Source organism: Lissotriton vulgaris, chromosome 7 (genome assembly GCF_964263255.1).
Source record: "Lissotriton vulgaris chromosome 7, aLisVul1.2, whole genome shotgun sequence".
NCBI lineage: Eukaryota > Metazoa > Chordata > Amphibia > Caudata > Salamandridae > Lissotriton > Lissotriton vulgaris.
In genome coordinates, this window is record NC_141695.1 from 1,729,994,224 (window position 1) to 1,730,018,076 (window position 23,853).

At 44.8% G+C, this 23,853-nt stretch overlaps 1 protein-coding gene across 1 annotated transcript in view; it reads right to left on the minus strand.

The window, feature by feature from the left end:
* Nucleotides 1–23,853, minus strand: part of LOC147706481 (alpha-2-macroglobulin-like protein 1) — a 690,635-nt gene that overhangs the window by 22,812 nt on the left and 643,970 nt on the right. The window contains exons 23-25 of the mRNA XM_086929617.1: nt 18,950–19,018; nt 16,544–16,646; nt 12,436–12,474 (exon numbers count right to left, since the gene is read on the minus strand). Coding sequence (XP_086785743.1) covers nt 12,436–12,474; nt 16,544–16,646; nt 18,950–19,018 — 211 coding nt within the window. The remainder of the gene's footprint in view (nt 1–12,435; nt 12,475–16,543; nt 16,647–18,949; nt 19,019–23,853) is intronic.

Sequence of the window (23,853 nt, forward strand, 5' to 3'; positions counted from 1 at the left end):
CTTTGCAAAGTCAAAGGCTGGTGTTGAGATGGAGTACTGAAGTGAGTTTCCTCTGTAGGGCTCAGCTTCCTCCAATCACTCTCCACCATGTGTGCCTTTCTTTCTCTGACTGAGTTGCACTGTGCTCTCAGGGTCAACCTCTGGCTACCTAAAGCTGGAGGCTGGGTCCCTCTGTTTGGCTTACTGGAGGGACAGGTCAGGTTTGGGGCCTTTTGGTCCCAGGTTTGGCTGTGCCCAACAATATCCATCTGGGGGAGGTCCCTAACTACTTTTAAGGGGGATCCCTCAGGAGTTTTTAAAGTTTTCACCTCACTGGGGCTACTAGTTTCGGTGCCCCTAATCTGTTGATGGGGGTGCTTTATTTGACAGGGGGCCCTTTGGGTCTCACTGTCCTTCTTGTCCTCTGCAGCGCTGGGCTGAGTAAGGCAAGGTAGAGAGGGGCAGGTTACCTGCTCCAGACTGGGTCCCTCCTGAGAAGGGTCCACTGCCATCAGAGGCTCTGTCAGGCCAGGCCTAACAACCTCTGGGACAGTTCCTTCATCAGGGGTAAGATCAGTTCCCTGAGGAGGCTGATCCTTTCCTAAAGTCTGGTGGGAGGGAGATTTCTCTTCCTCCTCAATGCTCTCTGTTTGGGTGGAGTGATCCATCATTTCAGGCTTCACTACCCATGTATCAGTTTGAGTTTGGGCTGTGGCCATCACAGCCCCACCAACCTTTTCAGGAGGAGACTCAGTTTGGCTATAGGCTGTTACTAGTACAGCCCTGCTACTCTTTTCAGGAGGGAGGTTATCTAAAGATGGGGCTGAGGTTTGCTCAGCCCTCCCAACCTTTTCAGGAAGGACATCTTGAATTGGGGCTGTAGCCATCACAGCCCCACTAACCTTTCCATGGAGATTTACCATTCTAGAATGGGTTTGCCGTTCAACCTCAGCCCAGGCTGAGATTTCCAAATCATTACCCAGTAGGCAATCTACAGGCAAGTTTGCTGACACTGCCACTCTCTTTGGGCCAGTGACACCTCCCCAGCTAAGATTGACTACTGCCATGGGATGATTGGTTTCTATGCCATCAATGTTTGTCACCTGATATCTGGCATCAGGTAAAAGTTGCCTTGAGGGGACTAGACATTCAGCCACCATGGTGATGCTAGCCCCTGTGTCTCTGAAGGCCTCAACTTTCAAGCCATTGATGAGGGGCTCCTGTCTATACTTGCTCAAAGTGTTTGGGCAAGCAGTGAAATTGGCAAACCCCATGCCAGTCTCATAGACAAGAGTATCTGTGTTAGGGGACCTGGATAGGCCAGAGTCCACCTGTCCTCCAAAAGTAAACCCACCCAAATTCTTGGGGGTGCTCCCACCACCTGGGGGACCACTGCTAACAGTGACAGGAGGTGTTGGAGCCTTACCTGGAGGTATATTCTCTTTATTGCCATTCTTGGGACAACAGCTATCTGTTTTGTAATGCCCCACCTGTTTACAGGTATGACAATAAGGCTTTTTCTGGGTTGTAGAAGTGTCTTGGGACCCACCCCCATTCTTGGAGTTTTGGGGCCCTGGGGAAGTCTTTTCCTTACTTTTATCCCCACCCTTCTCTTGAGGCTTGGTAGTCTCTTTCTTTTGGTCACCACCCTGGTTCTTAGGCCTGATCCTGGTTCTGACCCATTTGTCTGCCCTCCTACCCAATTCTTGTGGGGAGGTCAGATCAGAGTCAACCAGGTGCTGATGTAGAAGCTGACTTTGACAATTACTTAAGATTTGCTCTCTCATAATTAAATTATACAATCCTGTATAGTCAGTAACCTTACTTCCCAGCAACCAGCCCTCCAGAGCCTTAGTGGCACACTCAACAAATTCAGACCAGTCCTGAGTCTGTGTCTTCTGGGTATCTCTGAACATTAACCTGTACTGTTCAGTGGTTAAGCCTAACCCATCAATCAGAGCACTCTTCAGGACCATGTAGTTTCTAGAATCCCCATCACTAACTGTGAGGAGTCTGTCTCTGCCTCTACCTTCAAAGGAGAGCCACAAGATTGCTGCCCACTGCTCCTGAGGGATCTGCTGTACCATGCAGGCTCTCTCAAGTGCAGTCATCCATTTGTGGATATCATCCCCAGCTTTGTAGGGGGGCACAATCTTACTCCGGTTTCTTGTATCAAAGGACCTGTCTTTATCCTTCTGGATAGTGCTGCCACCAGTGGATCCTAATCCACTCTCTCTAGGCTGTCTTGCTCTAGCAAGTTTCTCTTGGGCCAGGGCAACTTCTAATTCTTGTCTCTGGATCCTCAATTCAGCCTCTCTCATTTTGGCCTCATGTTCCCTTCTCTGAGGGCTAGTCATCTCCCTTCTGGAGTGACCATGAGAACCTCTAGAAGCATGGGAGTTGTTAGAGTCACCTGAGTGAGTCCTTCTCCTCCTAGGCTTCTGGTTAAGTCCACCTGGGGGTCTGAATGGGTTGTTACCAGATTCAGTCCCAAATAGGCTTAAGTTAGCCTGGTTCAGTCTACTGACCAGCACCTGACTATTTCTGTCATCATCTGACTCACTGCTTCCCCCCTCCTCCTCTTCTTCCTCTTCTTCCTCTTCCTCCTCATCTACCTGAGGAGCTCCAGTGATGGGGGCTTCCTCATCTACTAGGATGATAGGACCAGGGGTGTCTACAGTGTCATCCTCTGAAGGATGGCCTCCGTCAGCATTCCCAGTGGGGTTTGCCTTAGAGGGCTTTAGAGTCTCAGACTGGTCTAAGAGCTCTCTTAGGTGGTCTGTGGTAGGGGAAGGCCCTGTCCTCAGACCCCTTAAGACACAAAGCTGTCTTAATTCCTTAAAGGAAAAAATAGCAAATTTGGATTGTGCCCTTGGAGGGTCACTCTCAACAGGGATGTTCCCAGTGGAACCCTCTGCTCCAGACATTGCTCTAGTGTGGGTGGATGTGTTGCAATCTACCTACACTGGTGTTTACCTACTAAACCTATCTAGTAGTTGTAGTCAGGGTGTGCTACTCCCTTTGCTCTACAACAACTAAGTTCAGTAGAACTTAAGTATACTAGTCTTGTTTTATATGTACCTAGCAGGTACCTGTGTGATCTTTCAAATGATAATCTCAAAGATTGTAATGGTAAAACAACAGCAAGCTCAGATCCCAATCCGCTGCTCACCAATGTGAGAAGTTGGCCTGGTATATAATGCTCACTAATTCTTAGTGATCACTTTGTACCATGCCAAGCAACCCTTATGATGATGGTTGTAATTCAACCTTGTAGACCAGTTATCCTAGTGGTAACGTGGACAAAGCAGTCTTAGGCTAAACTCTGAAAGGCATGTGAAGCCAGCTGTTATACCATACACAACCCCCTTGAATACCAAATGAAAGGGACACCACACAGATATATATTGAAAATATATATTGATTTATTAACTATAAAATCCCCTGGACTCTTTATGAGCACAGAAGCACAAGCGTTAAATCACAAGACAGTTTAAAATACACAAAAGTTGCACAATATGGATGAGCCCTAGGGGCCACCTAAACCATATACTAAGAAAGTGGTATAAGAGATACCAATAGGAAAGGGAACAGGCCTAGGGCCTTGGGAATCGCTGGAGCTATTCGAGACTAGCAATGATTAAGTCGGGAAAGGCCCACGGGACTCGGGTGCAGTGTTCAAAGTGCACGCACTTTCCAATGCAAAGTCTATGGTGCGTAAAAAGTACAAAGTTAGAAAGTTAGGAACCTTCCGAGTGACCTACGGGGCTGAAACTTAAGACACAGGCCCTTGAGATGTGTACCAGTGCAGGAGCACCGGCGGAGCTGAGTTACCTCACCCACAGGAAGCGGGTGCACAGGGTCGAAGTAGTGTTGGGTTTCGTCACGCTGGTCGATGGTGCTTGGAGCTGAAGATGCTGCAGGCGGCTCGATGTGAAGAGTTCCGGTTGATCCAAGGGTGGATCTGAAGATGTGAAGACCTGAAAGCAGAGGGGACAGTGTTCAAAGTCACTAGCCAGTGACTACCGTGGAACCAGATTGGAACCAGGCGATGTCGGGTGCAAACAGGCGTTGTCGGGTAGCTTCTTTCTGCAGCCACGTGGATACCCGGGGTCGAGGATGTCCAGGAGTCGGTCACGAGCTGTCCCACGTAGGCTTCTCGCTGTTGGCGGTGTCGGCGACCTGATCGGAGCAAACAGGCCTTGGCAAATGCAAGCCACGCAGAAGTTGAAAGATGCTTATCACTCGGACCAGCAAGGTCAGAGCGGGTGCTCCTTTTTACAGGAGCTTGGTTAGGTCTGGAGCAACCAGACCTGCTGTGTAAATCGTCGGTTTCGTCGCCAAGATGGCCGCTGACCACGTGGCTAGTGGCCGGGATGGCGCGTCGAGTGGCACAATGCAAAAGGGCCCCACGCAGATCGTGGAGATGCTGGAGGGCTGATCTTCGGTGCAAGGGCTGCTCGGTGGTGGGGGTTCTCAGTCCCCAAAGCACAACGTCGAGGATGCCTCAGAAGCTGCGCAGTCAGCTTTTCGAGTGTCTTCCAAGAGGTCCGGTCCCACGTCACTCGGTGCCTCCACGGGTCCCTTCTTTGTAGGGACTGTGGATCGGGCTCTGAGAGGTCTGGGAGTCTGGTTCTTGTTGGGCTCTGGGCTCGGGCTCCGGCGGGAGGCGGCGGCAAAGCAGACGTCGAGTTGCTGGTTGGTACCTGTGTTCACAGGGTGGCCACTCCTAGGCCACAAGGGAGATTCTCTTCAGTCTTCTGTGCAGCAGAATGTCGAAGTCCAGTCTTCTTCTTCGTGTAAAGTTGATTCAGGATGATCTGCTGTGCAATGGCACTGCTCCCACTCTTATTCCCAATCTGAGGGGTGGATCATCTACTAGGTCCCTCCTCTGGGAGGAACCAGGAAGGGGGGCGGTTACACCCCCTTTCCTTGGTCCAGTTCCGCGCCAAGCCTGGGTCTGGAAAGTCCCAGGACCGGTTTGGACTGGCCTATGCACGGGGACACCTTGTGTGCCCCGGGCATGTCTGATTCTATTCAGCCCTGTCCTACCCAATACACAAAACCCTGTCTGGGGTGGTGCTCACACCTCCCCAGGCAGGAAACCCTTTGTCCAGGCCCTCCTCGCTGGAAGGACTCCCAGCAGCAGGAGGTCAGACATGTGTCTGTGGTGGCAGCATCCATTTTGTGATGCTGAGGCTCTGGTTAACTTTAACCGGGGTTAAGGCTACACACATGTCGTGTCCCTCTAGAAGGGTGGAATGCTATCCCCGTCGACAGAACTGTCGAGGGGATAGTATTCCAATTCGTATGACACCTTACTCGACATGTTTTGATAAAGCCAAACCAAAGATAGCATATAACCGCGAGGATTATAATGCACTTAAGAGTATATGGTATGGCAATATCCCGGAACAGCTTAGGGAGTGGTTCCCGACAGCTGCAGACAGGCTCAGCTCATGCTAGAGCACCATCTCACATGTAACCATGCACTCTGCCCCCAGGATTGCAGGGGCCTTCCATAGGAATGGCTTACAGGTTAACATGTGTCCAGTTTAAGGTTAGATATAGGGATACTATATCTAAGTAAGAGGTGATTACACCAACTTACCCCAGCTGAGTGATCAGCCAGTTGTGTCAAATCTGGAGGCCAGGCCAGGGGTGGCACAATACGTGCTGCAGCCCCTGGTAGGCCTTGGATGCACCTATGCCCTGGGTACCTAGGGTACACTGTTACAGGGGCCTATAAGGTGAACCAGTTCCAATTATGTTATGCACCTAGGGTACATGGAGTCCATTTTAAGGAGAGAGCAATCAGCCTGGGGCCCTGAATAGCAGGATCCCAGGCCAACTAAGTCAAAAACCAGCTAAACACCAGGCAAAAAGTTTGGGGGTAACCATAGTCAGATATCCACCTTCCTACAAGTGGCGTATCAGTAAAGCTGTATAAATGCAGACTGAAGTCAGCCCTGTGACAATGACCCATCAGTGGAGCTGTATGAATGCAGACTGAAGTCAGCCCTGTGACAATGATGCGTCAGTGGAGCTGTATGAATGCAGACGGAAGTCAGCCCTCGGACAATGATGCATCAATGGAGCTGTATGAATGCAGACGGAAGTCAACCCTGTGACAATGATCCATCAGTGGAGTGGTGGGAATGCAGGCTGAAGTAAGTCCTCTGAGAATGAGGCATCAGTAGAGCTGCATGAATGCAGACTGAAGTCCGCCCTGTGAAAATGACGCATCTGGAGAGCGGTATGAATGCAGGCTGAAGTCAGCCCTGTGACAATGGAGCATCAGTAGAGCAGTGTGAATGCAGGAGGATGTCATCCATGTGACAATGATGCATCAGTGGAGCTGTATGAATCCAGGCTGAAGTCAGTCCTGTGAGAATGACGCTTCAGAGGAGCTGCATGAATGCAGACTGAAGCAGTGGCGGGCGGTAAGTTTTGGGAGGAGGGGGGGGTGGATGGGACACACACACACGCTCACATACATATAACACTCACAACCAGGCGCACACACACACACACAAACACATTCATTCACAACACTCTTTCCCAAACTTTCATACATGCACGCACCAAACAATGTAAAAAGAAAATAAATAACGCTTACCTTCAGCTAGCTCTGCTCTGTCTCAGACGTTCCAGGAGGCTTGGGACTGCTGCCTTCCCTCATTGGCCGACCTATGGTCAGCCAATGAGGGAAGGCAGCAGTCCTATCGTCATCACAGAGTGGGATGGGGTCAGGGAGACTAGTGACCCCACCCCACTCTGAGATTAAGTGTCACTGATTGAAACTCGACCCTGGGCGCTTCAGGGCTTGAATCTGAAGCGCCCAGATGCACGGCAATCAGTGACGCCATCCCTCACCACTGAGAGGAGGGCCTCAGCAACCTTTGCTGAGCTGAGAAAGTCACGCCCAATGGAGCTGTGACTTTCTCAGGCCAGCAAAGTTCAGTTCAGGCAGCCAGGAGCCAGCGCTAAATGTGCATGTGTGTCTCCTGGCTGCTTAAACTGAAAGTGAGTAGCGTCTGTCAGGCTGACTTTTGTTCAGCCTGACAGACACTGTTCCTACGAGGAAAAAGGGGGCGGGCGGGGCCCATCCGCCCAAATGGACCAGCTACGCCTGAACTGAAGTCAGCCCTGTGACAATTGCGCATCAGGGGAGCGGTGGGAATGCAGATTGAAGTCAGCCCTGTGAAAATGACACATCAGTGGAGCGGTGGGAATGCAGGCTGAAGTCAGCCCTGTGAAAATGACGCATCAGTGGAGGGGTGGGAAAGTAGGCTGAAGTCAGCCCTGTGACAATGACGCATCAGTGGAGCGGTAGGAATGCAGGCTGAAGTCAGCCCTGTAAAAATGACGCATCAGTGGAGAGGTGTGAATGCGGGCTGCAGTCAGCCCTGTGAAAATGACACATCAGCGGAGCGGTGGGAATGCAGGCTGAAGTCAGCCCTGTGAAAATGACGCATCAGTGGAGGGGTGGGAAAGTAGGCTGAAGTCAGCCCTGTGAAAATGACGCATCAGTGGAGAGGTGGGAATGCGGGCTGAAGTCAGCCCTGTGATAGAGGTGAAAGCCAGTGGTGTGAGAATGCAGTTTGAAGTGAGCAATGACACATTGGTGAAACAGTGTGACTGCAGACTGAAGAGAACAATGTGACTGAGGTATAAAAAGAGGTGGAGAACATGTACTGCTGAAGCCCTAAGTCTGAGGAGCATCGATAGAGCTGTGTGAATTCAGGCTTCTGACAGGTTTGTAACTCTGATAATTCAGCATAATTTACCTGATTCATAATCCAAAGGTTGCCGTTCCTTTGGGTAATAAATAAAAAGAGTGACAGAATGTGTGCAGGGAACAGCCGCACATTCCTAGCATCCCAGCTTAAAAATAAGAAAACATGAAGTATTCAGTGGTATCTTAGGGGCCGATTACGATGGCAGTGGTCACTGCCGGCCCAGCGGGGGCGATCCGCCCGCCATCCAGACAGCAAAGACCCCCGGCATATTATGATGGTTGGGGGGTCCGTGGAGGACGGAAAGACCGTCCGGCGCTTTTCGGCTGGTCAACTCGTCGACCGGCAAGAAACTTGTTTAATATGGTGACTGTGTCTGGAAGACACCGCCATCCATATTACAATGCTGCCGGTGAGCAGCCTTTTCATTGCGGCGTTGCTGCCATGAAAAGGCAGGTGGTTTCTTCTGTTGGGAGCCCATTGCGGGCCCCCAGGGTGTTGGGGGGGGGTGAGGGATCTCATGTGGGGTACCCATGGTACCCCCCTGCATTTGCATGTACAAGGTGGCAGGCACCGCACGGTGCCTGTCACATTGTACATTCAAATGCACAACATGTATTTTTACATTGCGGCAGGTGCTGCTTGCAGCACCTCCCACCGCAATGTAAAAATACGGGATGCGCCAGCCAGTGTGGCGGGCGCATCCTATTTGTATAGTGGGACCGCCGCACCCATGGTGGGCGGTCCCTGTTGCTTATGTGATGGCGGGATCGACCCCTTAGTTCCTCAGTGCGGAACTCAGTCATGGGGCAGAAATACTGCACCGAGTACATGCAGCACCCGGGGGTTATTGTAGTGACGTATTACTTCCTAAAACAACGCGCAACTTGTAGTGAAGCTCTGTGCAGGGGATATGAATTCTCCACAATTCTAAATATTGTTGCAACGCTCATGTAAAGCAGAGAATTTATTTTTATGTGGGTCAAGTGGTTAGAACTTGGACCATGGGGCACCAGGTTCAGGGAGCAGCATCACATATCACAAGTGTCACCCTGGAAACTCTTAAGCAAGCCTCTCCCTGTTTATTTGATAGAGGTGTTGTGGCACTTACAGACCATCAAACTGCATGTTATTAATTACGGTCACTGAGTTTTAGAACTAATATCATTCATTTTAAGGAGTCCGGGAATGATGGCAATTTCTGACAAACTGATGATAATGTATATATTTTTCCAGGTATTTAAGTTGTAGTTGTTTAAAGAACATTTAACACCACAAACACCATCTGCAAGAAGATTGCATCTTTTTAACGTGAACTATCTCAAGTTAAGAGGGTATGCCAAGGTAAAGGGTTAGCCCCAGTCCACAACCTTCTAGGTTGCTGTGTTAATCTCTAGACGCTTCACATAGGGATTGATCTTTAAATTCCTTTATTCCATCATGGTGATGAGTCCCAGAGCAAGAGTGCTGAGAATTTAGTTCACAGTGTGAGCTATATAAAATATACTTTGTAACTGTTGCTGTGTTTGGTTTTATTTTCAGCATTTATTATATTTCTCTGACTCATAACAAGACATATTTGGAAATTGATTCCATCATGGTGATGAGTCCCAGAGCAAGAGTGCTGAGAATTTACTTCACAGTGTGAGCTATATAAAATATAATTTGTAACTGTTGCTGTGTTTGGTTTTATTTTCAGCATTTATTATATTTCTCTGACTCATAACAAGACATATTTGGAAATTGATTCCATCATGGTGATGAGTCCCAGAGCAAGAGTGCTGAGAATTTAGTTCACAGTGTGAGCTATATAAAATATAATTTGTAACTGTTGCTGTGTTTGGTTTTATTTTCAGCATTTATTATATTTCTCTGACTCATAGCAAGACATATTTGGAAATTGATCTTTTTGGTAACAAAGCTAGAGCTATGTGAAAAATAAATGTTTATTTGGTAGGAAGCTCAAAAACACTTTGCTATTAGGGAGAAGTGTGGCTATTTTATGTTATAGTTAAACAACAAGAAAGAAAAGGGTCAGTCTGCCACTCTTATACCCCTTAGAGTTAGAATATCAAACAACGAAAGAGTAACCAAATAAACAAAAAGAGAGAGTGAGTAAAAAAAATCAATTACCACAACCAAAATGATAAGGACTGGGTGGAATGAGTCAGTACCCACTGAGAAAAAGGAACCCTCAGGCACCAACGAAGTCAGTAGCCAGTTTTCATCATTGGGTTCTTGTTACAGGTATGTGCATTAGTACATATAGTGAAGTGAGTGAATTATAAAAGGAGGTGTAACTGTTCCCTATACAGAATTCCTTTTAATAGAGGGACAGTTCATCTCCATTAAAAACGAAGTGAGAAACTGACAAAAGTTGGTTGTCATTTTGAACCAAACATGTCCTAAAAATTATTAGAAATTGGTCAATTTTATGATATGTAAAGTTATTTGTGTATAATAAAATCTATTTAAATAAAACATTTTGCTAAAAGTACCTTATAATTGTTACATTTTACACGAAGAATTAAGATGGCCTAGTAGGACAAGACCTTCTTTGCTCTCAACCCTGCAGCCAGCTTACCCGGAGTACCTTTTGCACATGGTCAAGTGATGCGGAACATTACTTGAGGGCCTTTTTAAGGTTTGCCAAGTGGGATGCCCCAATGCTGAGTGACAGCAGCTGCCTTCCAATTAGAAGGTGTTCCGCTCAAATGACAGAGCATTTCCACTGAAAGTGCTCCCGCACACAACTTTTGGTGGCACTGCTCTAGTGAGATATATGTTCTTTATGGGCTAGATAGGAGACATAAATAGAATTAAAGAATAATTTTAAGTTGTTTCACTCTATATCACAAGAACAATCCTTCTGCAGCAGGAGTTATTATATGTGAGTACAGTAACAGCCCTACTATTTGTATGGTATGGTATGGTATGGTATGGTATGGTATTGTATTGTAGTTTTATTTGTGACGGAACACCAATGCCAGAAAGTATCCAGCTTCAAAGCGCTACATTGCCAACAGTAATACAAAAGATAAAGTAAAGTGAACCATAAGTACAGCTTACATTCAACCAGTGTAATAGATTACCAAAAAGAAATATAATCAAATTAGTAAAACATCATAAGGCACTCAAAAGATACACTTTCAGATGTTCAAACGTTGCTACCACTAGCCTGAATCTAGGCATCCCATGGTTAAATCGCCTGTCCCTGAGGGTGAGTAGTCAAAAGGGCAACTGAAAGGTATGAACCGGGGAACACACTCATCCCTTAGTGGAGTTGCTGGGTGGCCAGCCGTCCATCCCCAAAATACAGGACAGGGACTTTGCTCAAAACCAGCATTGGCAACGTCCATAGATTTTGAATTTAAAATGTCTAGGCTCCATGAGCTGACACTCCTATAGATTATAAATTTACTGACAGCAGGACTGATGTCTCCAATAGTATAAAAATAGTCATCTTGCACAGATTATAAACAGAATGGCACCAAGTGATGTGTCGTATATTAGCTAAGTATGGGCGAATTTTGCGGATCTGCAGTCCGCGAATACGCACGAAATCGCAAACAAGTCTGCAAATCCGTGGATTTTCCAGCGAAATCGCAGATTTTTTTGAGATTTCCATCTACTCAACTGGAGTACTTGCTACTGGCTAATCAGTAAGTGCTACCTTCTTGGGTAAATGTATAGTGCTTTTCCTACACTGCAGCTGCGTAAAGGGCCAGAAGATTTGTCTCCACTGACCATGTGTGCCTGTAACTTTGCCACCGCGCCAAAAGGTGCCGAGGTCCCTTGAGTGAGCTGTCAATCATAGTTGGGAAAGGGGGGGGAAGACGTTTGATACCGCTAGTGTGTGATGCGGGGCTTCTATGCGTGTCAACATGCCTCTTGTGTATAAAGGGTCAGAGAGCGAGCAGGGCAGCAGGTGAGGAGAAAGCAGCCTCCTGGTCACAGGAACTACACGGGGGTTGCGCTCGAAACTCATGGATGCAAAGACCTCGGGCTTCTATGCGTGTTCACATGCCTCTTGTGTAAAGGGTCAGAGAGCGAGCAGGGCAACAGGTGAGTAGAAAGCAGCCTCCTGGTCACAGGAACTACACGGGGGTTGCGCTCGAGAAACTCAGGGATGCAAAGACCTCCCTCGGGTATTACAGCTAATTTTCGACGGCAGATATGGGGTTAAAGCACACTTGCCCAGCATCGACCGTGCTCACTAATGCTTTTGGGCTGATTAAAACGTTACTGAATTTGAGCTTCAACTCGGGCACCTGCTTTATTGTTATCTGTAAGTGCTTCCTGTTGAGGTTTAATTTTTGGCCCACAGGAAGCACTTACAGAGTTAAGGCAGGTGCCCGAGTTGAAGCTAACTTTGTAACCATTTTAGAATGGCGCCAGCAAGCACTCTGGCAGCTTGCCGGCGCCATTCTAAAATGGTTACAAAGTTAATTCAACTCGAGCACCTGCTTAACTGTGCTTCCTGTGGGGCAAAAAAAAAATCTGCCTGCTCACGAATTCGCAAATATTTCAGCAATTTCGCGAGATTCGCGGATCGCGAAATTGCCGAAAATTCGCAAATTTCGCGAGCGGAGCGGATTTTGTGCCCATACTTAATATTAAGACACTATCCAACCTTGTACAAGTTAGCAGTTACGTCTTCACAGAATACGTTTTTATTGTGCTTAGAAGTCTGTAGGTAATAAACAGCGTCTCTTACTTTCAATGACGGGAGTATACAGCACTTCAGCGTATTCTCCTGAAACAAAAAATGTAAAAAAGTATCATTCACCTAGTATTTGACACAAAAAAGACTATATATCACATCTCAAGAATCACTGTCTTAGTCCGCTCCCTCCCATCCCCACCACTTATACCTCAGGTTCGTTGTTCCAGAGGACTGCAAACACACATTCAAACATTGCCCCAACCTAATTCATGGAAGAAATACTTTAAGCTCTCATTTTACACACAGGATATACATTTGGGCCATACCATGATGCCGTTGTCTACCTCGCACTGGCGCAGAAGGGGTCCGTGCCCTTCTTTTTGGCGTCTTGAGCGCATACATTAACTTAAAGGGGTATATTTACTAACATTAGAAGTGAACTTTGTGTCTCAAAAGTGACATAAATCGTGCCATAATGTTTTTTTAAATTTATTTTCAGCACAACAATTAGTTTGATCTAGAAAGTAACTGAAACCATTGCATTACTTAGCATCAAGGGGGTGTTCCATGGGTGGTACATAGGTGTTCTCATGCAACCGCCCATGGTTTTGATGGAAAACCATATGTGTTAAAAAAAAAGTAGAAGGGTTTCGTCAAAATATCACACTTTTCACCATGGTGTTATCGCGGAGAAATTCCTTTCTTTCTCCAATATTTCTGACTTTGCATGTGTTCTGCACAGTACAGCACACATACAAAAGATGACACACTTTAAAAGTTAGTCTAAGTGTAGTGATTTGTACTGGGAGGGTAACTTACCAGTACACAACCTTTGCTGGAGCTGATATAGACACTGTGCAGTAAGATACAAAGGTGTGTATGTGGCACTGGAAGCCTGTTTGCATATGGGGCTTTCCTGCTTCCACAGGCACCAGCCTGAGGGTCCACTTTTCCTGAGGGGCAGATCATTATGGCCAAGGTTCACCGGTGATGAATGGATATCATGGGCAGGAAACCCTTCTTACTGTTGCAAAACTGGTGCAGCTTGGCAACCTTCTTCACTCATGCCATGCTCTGAACCCCTCTCCTGCCCGCCCCACCACACAAAGACCTGTGTATAAATGAGGCATCAGGCCAGCCCTGAGGTGTCTTCCAAACCTACAAACAAAATGATTCTGCTCCCTTGTGCAAGATACGGTCAAAAAAAGGTGGGGCCAGATTACAAAACATTTTTGACTGCCATTATGTAATGTCCTTTGCGGTAAGTTAAGGCGGTGCTTGGGGTACACTGCTTTTACCAGAACATTATGAACGCAGGTTTCCTGAGGTGGTAATGTGTGGAAGAAATGTTTGATACAATTTATTGTGTGGCATTTTGCTTTGGTAGTGATGTGATATGTTGCTTTTTGTGCTGTTGTGTTTTGTTCTACATCATAGCACTGATGGTGTGTTGTACTGTGGTTGTTGAGTCGTGTTCAATTTTGACTGTTCTAGTATGTGTCCTATTTAGTTTAATTTTAGGTTCCTTTGCATATGCTATTAAGGTATGCCCTATTGTTTACTTTACATTTGTCATCAAATGTTGCTATAGTTTTGGCCAAAATCAGAGGATTCTTTTAAAGTTATACTGCCCACCATGTACCCCTAGCTATAGCGGTAAAATACCACTGCTATAGCTCTTCAAATATTTAAGGCACTAGTCAGCCCAAAATGTGGCAGATACAATGGGCCACATACAGTTATGGGCTGGCTCACAGAAAAATGTGACCGGCACTGTTTGGGGTCCTGGGTGATAAGGTAAGGCTCTGCAATGGGAGCACTAAGATGAGACACAGTCTCTGACCCATTTTTGGGTTGACTGGCATTTTATGTACTTGAAGAACTACAGCAGTGCTATTTTACCACTGTTGACGATTGTGATTTGCTACTGAAGTCTGTTAGCTAACTTCGTTTGTGCTAAGGATGCTAAGGCCCTGTCACAGTGCTAAGGATGCCACCTCAACAATTCTATTGATGGGGGTAAAATTCGGATGTTCACGCCTTGCTACCTCTCATAATGTCGCTCACGGTGCACATGCTTCCACTATCTCTCAAGAACTGACAAATGCAATGATGTCTGCACATCCCCCACACACAGTGATGTCATCAATGTACACTTGGGATCCTGCCATTTCCACAGTGATCAGACAAGACAATGGCACTTCCCTTGACAGAACTCAGTGTGAAGGCATCAGTCATGACTCTTCTAGATTTATTTCTGAAATGTCTGCAAGAATGCTCAGTTTTGTCCAGAAAGACAAATTATGCAGCATAATGTTCCACATTTTAAGATAGAATTCACAAGGCTGGGACTTCCTGTCCTATGGACTGAGCGGGGCTGCAAAGAGATTTCGGCCATCATGCTCACGAAGGCATATCGTGCTGAGAACCTGAATGTGGCCCTGCGTAATCCCAAAAATGGCTCTAGAATTGTTTCCTTTCTTATGGTTAAAGACTCATATTACTTCGAACGATTTTTAGATGTTATCTACCCTGTTGTAGCCACAAAATTGTATGTGCAATGGAGGCCTGGAGTATTACCTTTAAGAGTCTTTACTAGTAATTGGACAATGCCCGCCCCGAAAAAATGTCCTCTTTGTGAATGTGATAGCGAATCGGAGTTACATATCTTCTTTTTTTGTCCTGCATATCACAAACCCAGGAAGTGCTGGCTCGTTCCATTGTGTAAAAATCTTGGTTTCCGGCAGTGACATGCACTTAGAGTACTAAAGACTGATACCTCCGGACCTATTGTTTTTGACGTTTCGCATTTTCTGGCAGCCATGTGGCGCATCCGCAGAGTTCTAACTACCCAGGGTTAAGTTTGGCACATAAGACAAATGATTAATTTAGTTTTGTTTTGTGTTTTTACCAGAAACTTATACATTGCCCTAGTTTTTAATGTGATCAGTAAAAGTATTTTCTATGCCTAATTGTGAATATCTTCTAACTGTACCATTGGTATACGTTTTTATCTGTGCTTTTATGGTATTTCTACCGAAATAAAGATTTTATGATGATGATGATGATAGTATTACTTCAGAATTTTTAAATTGTTGCACATGTTAACACAGTCTGGACCAATTGTTCACCTGATTAGTACCAGTTTAACACCCAAATACAGTCATAATCAACTGAAAGGTGACTAGTTTGACTGGAGCCTACTCTCTGGTGCACCTTTAAAAGTAATGCATTTTCTATAATTGTACTCATTAGGATTGCAGACAGAGTCCAGAAAACCCCTTAAATGCAATGAGAACTTTACATATTCTAAAAGCTACAGCTGCTCCACTACCAGGAGAACATTTGTGCTCCCGCCAATGTGTTAGGACAGTTCCTCCATTGTGTTTTACTCAAACTGGCAACACTTCCTGAGAATCAAAATAACAAAAAAGATCCCATCCAGATCTTAGACTGCTGCATCCTCCTTGGTCTAAATGTTCACTCATCTGATGCAGAACCCTTGCAGCGTTAGCAATGCTTCATTGGAAGTCACTCACAACAGAACACTGGGCAGGTTTCCATTGACCTGGAAGACTGAACTGCTCAAGGGCAGCCCAAAGTAAGGGTGGGTGCAACTTGCATAGTTTGCTGTTGCCCAATTACACAAAATGATATTAAATGACATGAGATTATGGGGGATTACACATGAGTCGCAACTCTGCATTTAGTGTTATTTTCTTAGCACAAAATAGACCTTCACATTCAAATAGACCAGAGGATACATTTTGTGCCAAGAAAATACTAATTAATGCAACTGTAGACGAACAGCAGCAGCTGTTCCTGTGCTCCTGGGAAGGCATTTTTGGCTAAAACAACGCAAAATTTCGTGAGTGAAATCATGTAATTCTAGGGGTTTTTGCTTCACAGGAGTAACACAAAATTACCAGAATGTCTACATTTTCTCTGGCCATGAAGCCTAGTTTAAAGTCTTGCTTGTCCTTTGATCTTATCGTTTAACCCCATAAAATGGAAAGAAAATGGCACCCTGAGGCTTTAAACATCTTACACAGTTTAGCATGACATGATCCCAGACTAGACCCCCCATTTCCTCACCCCCATCAGGGTCATTCCCCCAAGGTCTAAGACACCTAGATCCTCTGTTTGGGCTGGAGCTCACCTGGCTCATAGTAATCATACACCTTCGCTAGTGCTGGCTGAAGGTCTTCCACCACTTGCACCTGATTGGCTGTGAAAGAGTATGTGTGAGTACTGCTATCCATCTGCAGGGGGAGAGAAAGGATGAGAAGATGGAGAGACGTCAACAGGAGAGGCTGGGAGAGAGGTGACGTCTGAGCCAACCAACTTTTAACGATCACACAACACAAAACACTGCAAACAACTGCATAGATCAATTTTATGCCACAAGAAGTTGGAGCATAGCATGATCGCACCTATAATGTATGGCGCATGGACGGTTCAGGGTGGGAACAATGCAAGCCCGTATTAATGCCAACGCTAACCTACTAAAGTCACATGGACTGGCACAAATGAGCACCCATGCACATAGTATGAAAAGGGGTGTGAAATGAAAGCAGGTGCAAATATTTTGTTATATTATTATGTTCCTTATAGCCTACAGCCATATTCTATAGCTACAGCAATGCTATACCAAAAGTACGCCCACCAAACTCTAAATCAGGCCCTAAGATCTGTAATAACGCTCAACCCCTTTCTCATCCAGGAAAGCTTGCTTTGATGCAGAAAGGTTGGACTGGAAATAGGCAACTCATGTAGAAAACAGGAATGACTTCAGCATGAAAAACAAGGATGAGTCCTTAGCGAGATGTCACTATAAGGGAGAACTGTAAGAATATTTGGTACCCAGAGCTTGGAGGCCAGTTGTCCTCCTAACGGATGGAAAAGCCAGAAGAAGAACTTCTTTCCAGGTTAGGTGTTTGGGAACCACTTATTGTCCCAGTCTGAAAATGAGGACCCATTACCTTTAAAAAGACTATGGGCCAGATGTAGGAAGCCTAATTCCGGTCGGTAATGGCCGAAATTACCGAATTTTGGCCGTTGCCGACCGGCATTAGGCTTTTCTGATGTAGGGGCCTAATGTAAGGATTCGGTAATTTACGGAAACGGTAATTTAAAGAATCTGTAAATTACCGAATTCTTAAATACCGATTCGGTAAATTACCGAATCCTTAATGCAGGGAGCACTTAAATTTATGCTTTTCCCATGTTAGGATTCGTTATTTACCACCAACTACAAGTTGGTGGTAAATATTGAAAACCCCAAAAGAAGCAATTTTTGCATATTATTACAGTGCCATATGGCAGACATATAGGGCATGTATGTATGCCACATGTGCATCAATACACTATTCAGGGGTGCAACAGGGTGTCAAAGTGACACCCTGCCACCCTTGAAGGTGTTCCCCCTTTTACCAAATCAGTAAATACCGATTCGGTAATTCCCATTCATTCCTACGGGCCTCCGGGCCCATAGGAATGAACGGGAATTACCGAATCGGTATTTACTGAATCGGTAAATATCGAATCGTACCGATTTGGTAATACTTACCGATTTATTACCTACATAGCATTTACAGATTCTAAAATACCGAATCGGTAAAATTCCGTAATTTAGAATCGGTAAATGTAGTTTACCTACATCTGGCCCGATGTTCAGGAAGGGGGGTCTTCAAGTCAGAGAAAAACACTTCCCTAAATGGCCTGGGAAACCTTTTATCACCAGAAAGGTGAAAAAGATGTCTGTGAATAACATTTCCAGTAGGTGGTGATGGTAGCCAAATGTATTTTAATGTCTTCAAACTGCAGGGGAGATTTAGATAGGTAAAGATATGGCAGTACATTTTCCTGGTGGCATGTGCTCAAGATTTTGTAGAAGGATGTTTGGGTTCTTGCAGTATGCACATACAGATATTCGGAAAGCCAAAGCTAGTGTATTTGAAAGTACTCTAAAGCCAGGTTCTTAGCTCAACGATGTAAAGATGGGTCGGTTAATTTTGTTACACATCCTGTTGAGGGGATCCCGTCTGAGTGAAGGTTCCTGTGTGGCAAAATGGGGAGGATCGTCTCAGCTTTTCTGTACTAGAGCATGGAGATTCAGAAGTATTGGCACATGAGGAAAACCATATAGATCAACATTTGTGTGAGTATTGTAAGTGCTCAGTCAGATACAACCTATGGATCTGATTCACAAAGGAAACTTACAGTTTTGAGTAATTTACACTTTTGAGTAAACTTACTACATTTTGGCATTTCACAAAATACAAGTGTAAATTTACTCCAAAGGTGTAATTTAGTCTCAGATTTTGTGAGTAGCCAGAAAGCCTTTGTGAATCAGACCCTGAGACGTTATCATAAATTAAAACCCCACAGGTGCTTAATGTAGGCTCTTTTTTAACATAATTGGGGTACTTCCTATGCCAGTGTTTGAGAAAGAGTCCAAACCTGGGAGCAATTTGTGAACTCTTACTGGTAAAAAGTATGCAACTTAACATATTTTCTCTGCCCACTCTACGGATGCCCCCTCTCACAGCAGAATTTGACTCACTTTCAGGAGGTAGATCGTGACGGAGTTGATGGACAGTTCTACTCGTTGCACAAAGTCATTCCCCATGAGCTGTGGATGGGACAAAAAAATGATCTAACATTAGTTTACTGAAATTTGTTTCTAGGCATATGTGGAACCCATGTGCTAAGGTAACAGATACTTCTAGGACATTATGGCTCAATGTTATACCCTGATGGGTGGTACTACTGCAGCACAGCTTACCCTAGCTTTCCGGTGGGCGTAAGTGCAATGTTACTCTACATTTCACACACTTTATAACTGCTGAATGTGCTTACTTCTGCTCCCCCCAGGAATACAGTACTACCATTGACTGAATGACAACTAGATGTCACAGCTGTACCAATGCCAGTTTGATGTTAGGAATGTTATAGAGTTAATGCTGACAGGGTATGAAGGACCATATATTTCGGGAACAAGGTATGCACAGTTTGGGGCATATTACCAACAACTAGCGATATTTATCGCTGAGTAGGCTTAGCGGCAATTTTTTTTATCACCGCGCATCGCCGGATATTATCGCCGAGATAAAGTATGATTAGCAACTTTTATCTCAAAAGCGATAATATTTCCGGCGATAGCGGCAAAATCCGTGAATATCGCTGTGAATACAGCGATATTCACGCATAATCGCTAACAGGGTCTTAGCCATTATATCCACCTCCCATTGGATATAATGGCTAAGAACTGGTCTGAGCAGGCGTTCGTTTTTGGAGATATTCGCGCTTAGCGCAAATATTTCCATCGCTACGCCTGCGTTGATAATAGGCGATAGCGATGTTAGCGACTGTTTTCAGTCGCTAACAGTTTGGGTACACCCACTTTGCATGTCATTAGTGATAAATATCACTGACATGCAAAGTGGGCCCCAAACCGCTCGCTATCGCCTAAAAGCTGTCGCTAACTGATGTTAGCGACAGCTTGCTAATAGGGCGATTAAATTATCGCCGCTTAGCGTCCGAAAACGGACGCTAAAGCGGCGATAATGTCATTTCGCCTGCCTTGATAATATGCCCTTGGGAGCCTTATTTAAAGGGATGTTGGTTCTGCTCTAGGGAACATAGCAGAAACAAGTGGGGGTTGAAGTCAGTGGATTTTAGCCTTTATATCCATCCTCACTACTTTTAGAGAGGACATGCCATCACCTTTGGCCTGCAACTGAGGAAGGAGTGGAGTGTACGTACCGCCTTTGTGAACCAATCAGTGGCTTTATACCGGTTTTCACCTTCACCAAATGCTTCTAGCTTGTGTAATCAGTGTATTTATTGTATACTACAGCAGCACACTGCTCTCCCCACCGCCAATCCCCTTGTCCCACAACCTGCCTGCATCCCTATTTCTCTTGATTCTAATTCTAGCAGAACTCACTATGGCCCACATGCATCATCCCGGGATTTTGCGAGTTCTAAAGTGCGAAAAATAGCGATTCGCATTTTAGAATTTGCAAAACGGGATGCATGATTATTTTCGGTAAATTTATGCGATTTGGTAAAAATCGCAATTTTTACCGAATCGCATAAATTACTGAAATACAATTTGCGAATTCGCTATTCCCATTGGTTCCTATGGGCCAAAAGGCCCATAGGAAGCAATGGGAAGGCATTAGCAAATAGCGATTTTCACTTTGAAAATCGCAATTTGTTAACCCCTTCCATGCGGCCGCTATTCTGCGCCTGTGCGGCAAAATCGCGAGTGGGCGGGTCTATGACGGCCCCCAGCCGTCATCAGCACACAAGCGCCGTAGTGCATGCCGGCTGGGGGCCGTCATCAGCATGCAAGGGGTTAATGCATTTCATGGGTGCAGGGGGGGGTCCAAAGGACCCCCCCATGCACCCCTGAAATTTATTTTTCGCATCATGTTTCACACACACATGTCCTAAGGACATGTGTGTCCGTAACATGAATGTTGAAAAAAATGCATTTTCAGCGTTTTAAACACTTTTTGCAAATTTACCGAGTGATTCAACCACTCAGTAAATTTGACCCCCTAATTGCGATTTCGCAATTTTAAAAGTAATCATGTATTGCTTTTAAGAAATCGCAAATTTGCGATTTCTTAAAAGCAATCGCAATTTTAGAAATCGCAAAAATGTTGCGATTTCTAAAATTGCTTGATGCATCCAAAAAAGCATTTTTGGAATCGCAAACGGCCGATTTTAAGGAATCGCACCGTTTGCGACTCCAAAAATGCTTGATGCATGTGGGCTATGACTTTCATCCTTTGCAGGCCTACGGAATGAGCACAAAAGAGCTCTGTAACAATATATGTTGGCTTCCTGTTTTCAGTGTTTATTTGTTGTGGATTTACCATGGCAAATGTCTCACTTTAAGTCAGTCCTGACCACCACTGACACCACATTGTATTCTGGGAATGGAAATTTGGCTGTGAACATTGTAACTATTGTCTCAAGACCCCACAAATAAAGTGCAGTCGGGTAAACAGGCTACACTTGCTGAAGTTATTACTAATAACAATGGTACAACTTGCAGGTAAGAATTGTGTTTTTAAATGGAAAGTCTTGTGCGTTGTTTTTTTATTGTATTGTATTGTAATTGCATTTATATAGCGCTTACTACCCCTGACGAGGCGTCAAAGCGCTTTTTCGGCGAGTAGCACGCCACTCCGGGACCCATAGAGGATTAGTGTTGAATTAGTATAGTGAAACATGCAAGTACATTTTAAGTAGCAGATAGGCTAGTCAGTTATTTGGATTTGGAACAATAGCGAAAGGATAGAGGAGGACAAAGGTTTGTATTTATATAGCGCTTGTTGACGCCCGCTATTCAGGAAACCGACAAAGGATTAGTGGTGAATTAATATGGTGGAATATGAAGTAATTTCAGTGGTGGATATTAGTCAGTTACGTGGAGTGAGAAGGATAGCAGAGGGATAAAAGGGGGAGAAAGATTTGCATTCATATAGCACTTGTTACCCCTGATGGGTGTTGAATCGCTTTTCTGGCGAGTAGCAAGTCACTCCGGAACCCATAAAGGATTACTGTTTAAAATTAGTATAGTAAAAAAATATGAAGTAATTTGAGTAGTGGATATGTTATTCAGTTATTTGTGTAGTATATTAGTAAAGTTTAATATGGAATTTGAGAAGTGAACATGTTAGTCTGTTAATTTCGTTTGAAAAGGATAGTGGAGGGATAAAAGAGTGAAAGATTTTCTTTTTTTTTAGGTCTTAACATTAGGAGGAGGCTTTTGGATGAGTAAAAAGGAGTTTTGGAGGGGAGGACTCAGAGGAAAGAGTTTAGAAAGGTTTGTTTTAGGGGATCGGTATAGGAAAAGAGGTGTCAGATGATGCAAGGAGGGGTAGAGTAGGAGAGAGTCTAGAAAGGATTATTTTGGCAATCAAAGTAGTGGTATGGGGGTTGGGATAAAAGAGAGTGGATGTAGAGGATATATTGATAGATGCATAGGATGAGAGATAGGGTAGTGCATTGGAAGGAGTAGTAGAAGAAGTTTGAGATGAGTCAGAAGGTTGGGATAGAAGATATACTGAGCGAAGTATAGGCTGAGAAATAGGGTAGTGCATTGGAAATGCTAAATTAGAAGAAAGTGATAAATATATAGATCCATAATTATATTGAAAGTATATAGATACATAAAGGAGTTAAGTATGTGTAGATTAAAGATATTTCTAGAGGCACAGGATGAGAAATAGGGTGGTGCATTGGATATGCTTTTTCAGGAGAAAAGTAAAAGACACACAGATCCAAGTACATGGAAGGTACATAGATGCACAATGGAAGTATGTACATGTAGAACAAAGATGATTTTTATATATTATTATTCGTTTTTCTTTCAACAACATAATTATTGTACATGTTTATACAAAGTATTACACAAAGATAGGTACATATCTATAGTGAAAACAAAATGCGTGTATCCAAAGCGATATGCTGTAAATTTCTGTTTGCTTATGGTGCTTATGTGGGGAACAGACAAATCTTGAGTAGTTTTTTGAAGATAAGGTGCTTGTCGGTGGACCTTATGTTGGGGGGTAAAGAGTTCCATAGTTTGGCCCTTGAACAGAGAAGGATGTGCCATCCATGGTGTTTTTCTTGTATGGTGGGATTTTGAGGCTAGATGCTCCTTTAGAGCGGAGGTTCCTTTGTTGAATGTGTTTGGTGATTTTATTCCTGATGAAGAGTGGTCCCATTCCATGTATTGCGTTGTGGGTGATACAAAGCAGCTTGAGCGTGGATCTTCTTGCAACCGGTAACCAATGCAGGGCTTTCAAGGCAGGGGAGATGTGGTCTCGCGGTTTGATATGCAAGAGTAGTCTGGCAGCCGAGTTCTAAATCCGTTGTAGTCTTTTCATGGTCGTTAAAGGTGATCCATGGTAGAGGCTATTGGCGTAATCGAGTTTGAACAGAACAAGGGAGATGGTAGCTTGGACCTTGTGTGGAAATCTCAAATGAGGGAAAAGTTGTCGCAGCATTTTCATAGTAGCAAAGCTTGATCTTGCTAGTTTATCCACTTGGGCATCCATCGACAGCTTGGAATCCATGGTCTTTCCGAGGATTCTTACTTCCTTCGATACTTTAGGCAGTGATCCCAATTCATCCGGCCATGCGGCAAGCGGGTTGTAATGTTTCCAATCGCCACACGTGAGTATTTCTGTTTTTGAAGCATTCAATTTGAGATGGCTCCAGGTCATCCACTGATCCATTGCTCTGAGACAGCTGAAAATTGGTGATTTTCCAACGTCTTTGGGGCATTCCAGTTGAAGGAGTATCTGCATAGTTATAGCACGTGAGGTGAAATGTATTTATCAGGACTGATAATGACTTCATGTAGATGTTGAAAAGCATGGGCGAGATGATAGAACCTTGAGGGACCCCTGCTTTTGTGGAGTATGGTTTGGACGAGAAGGG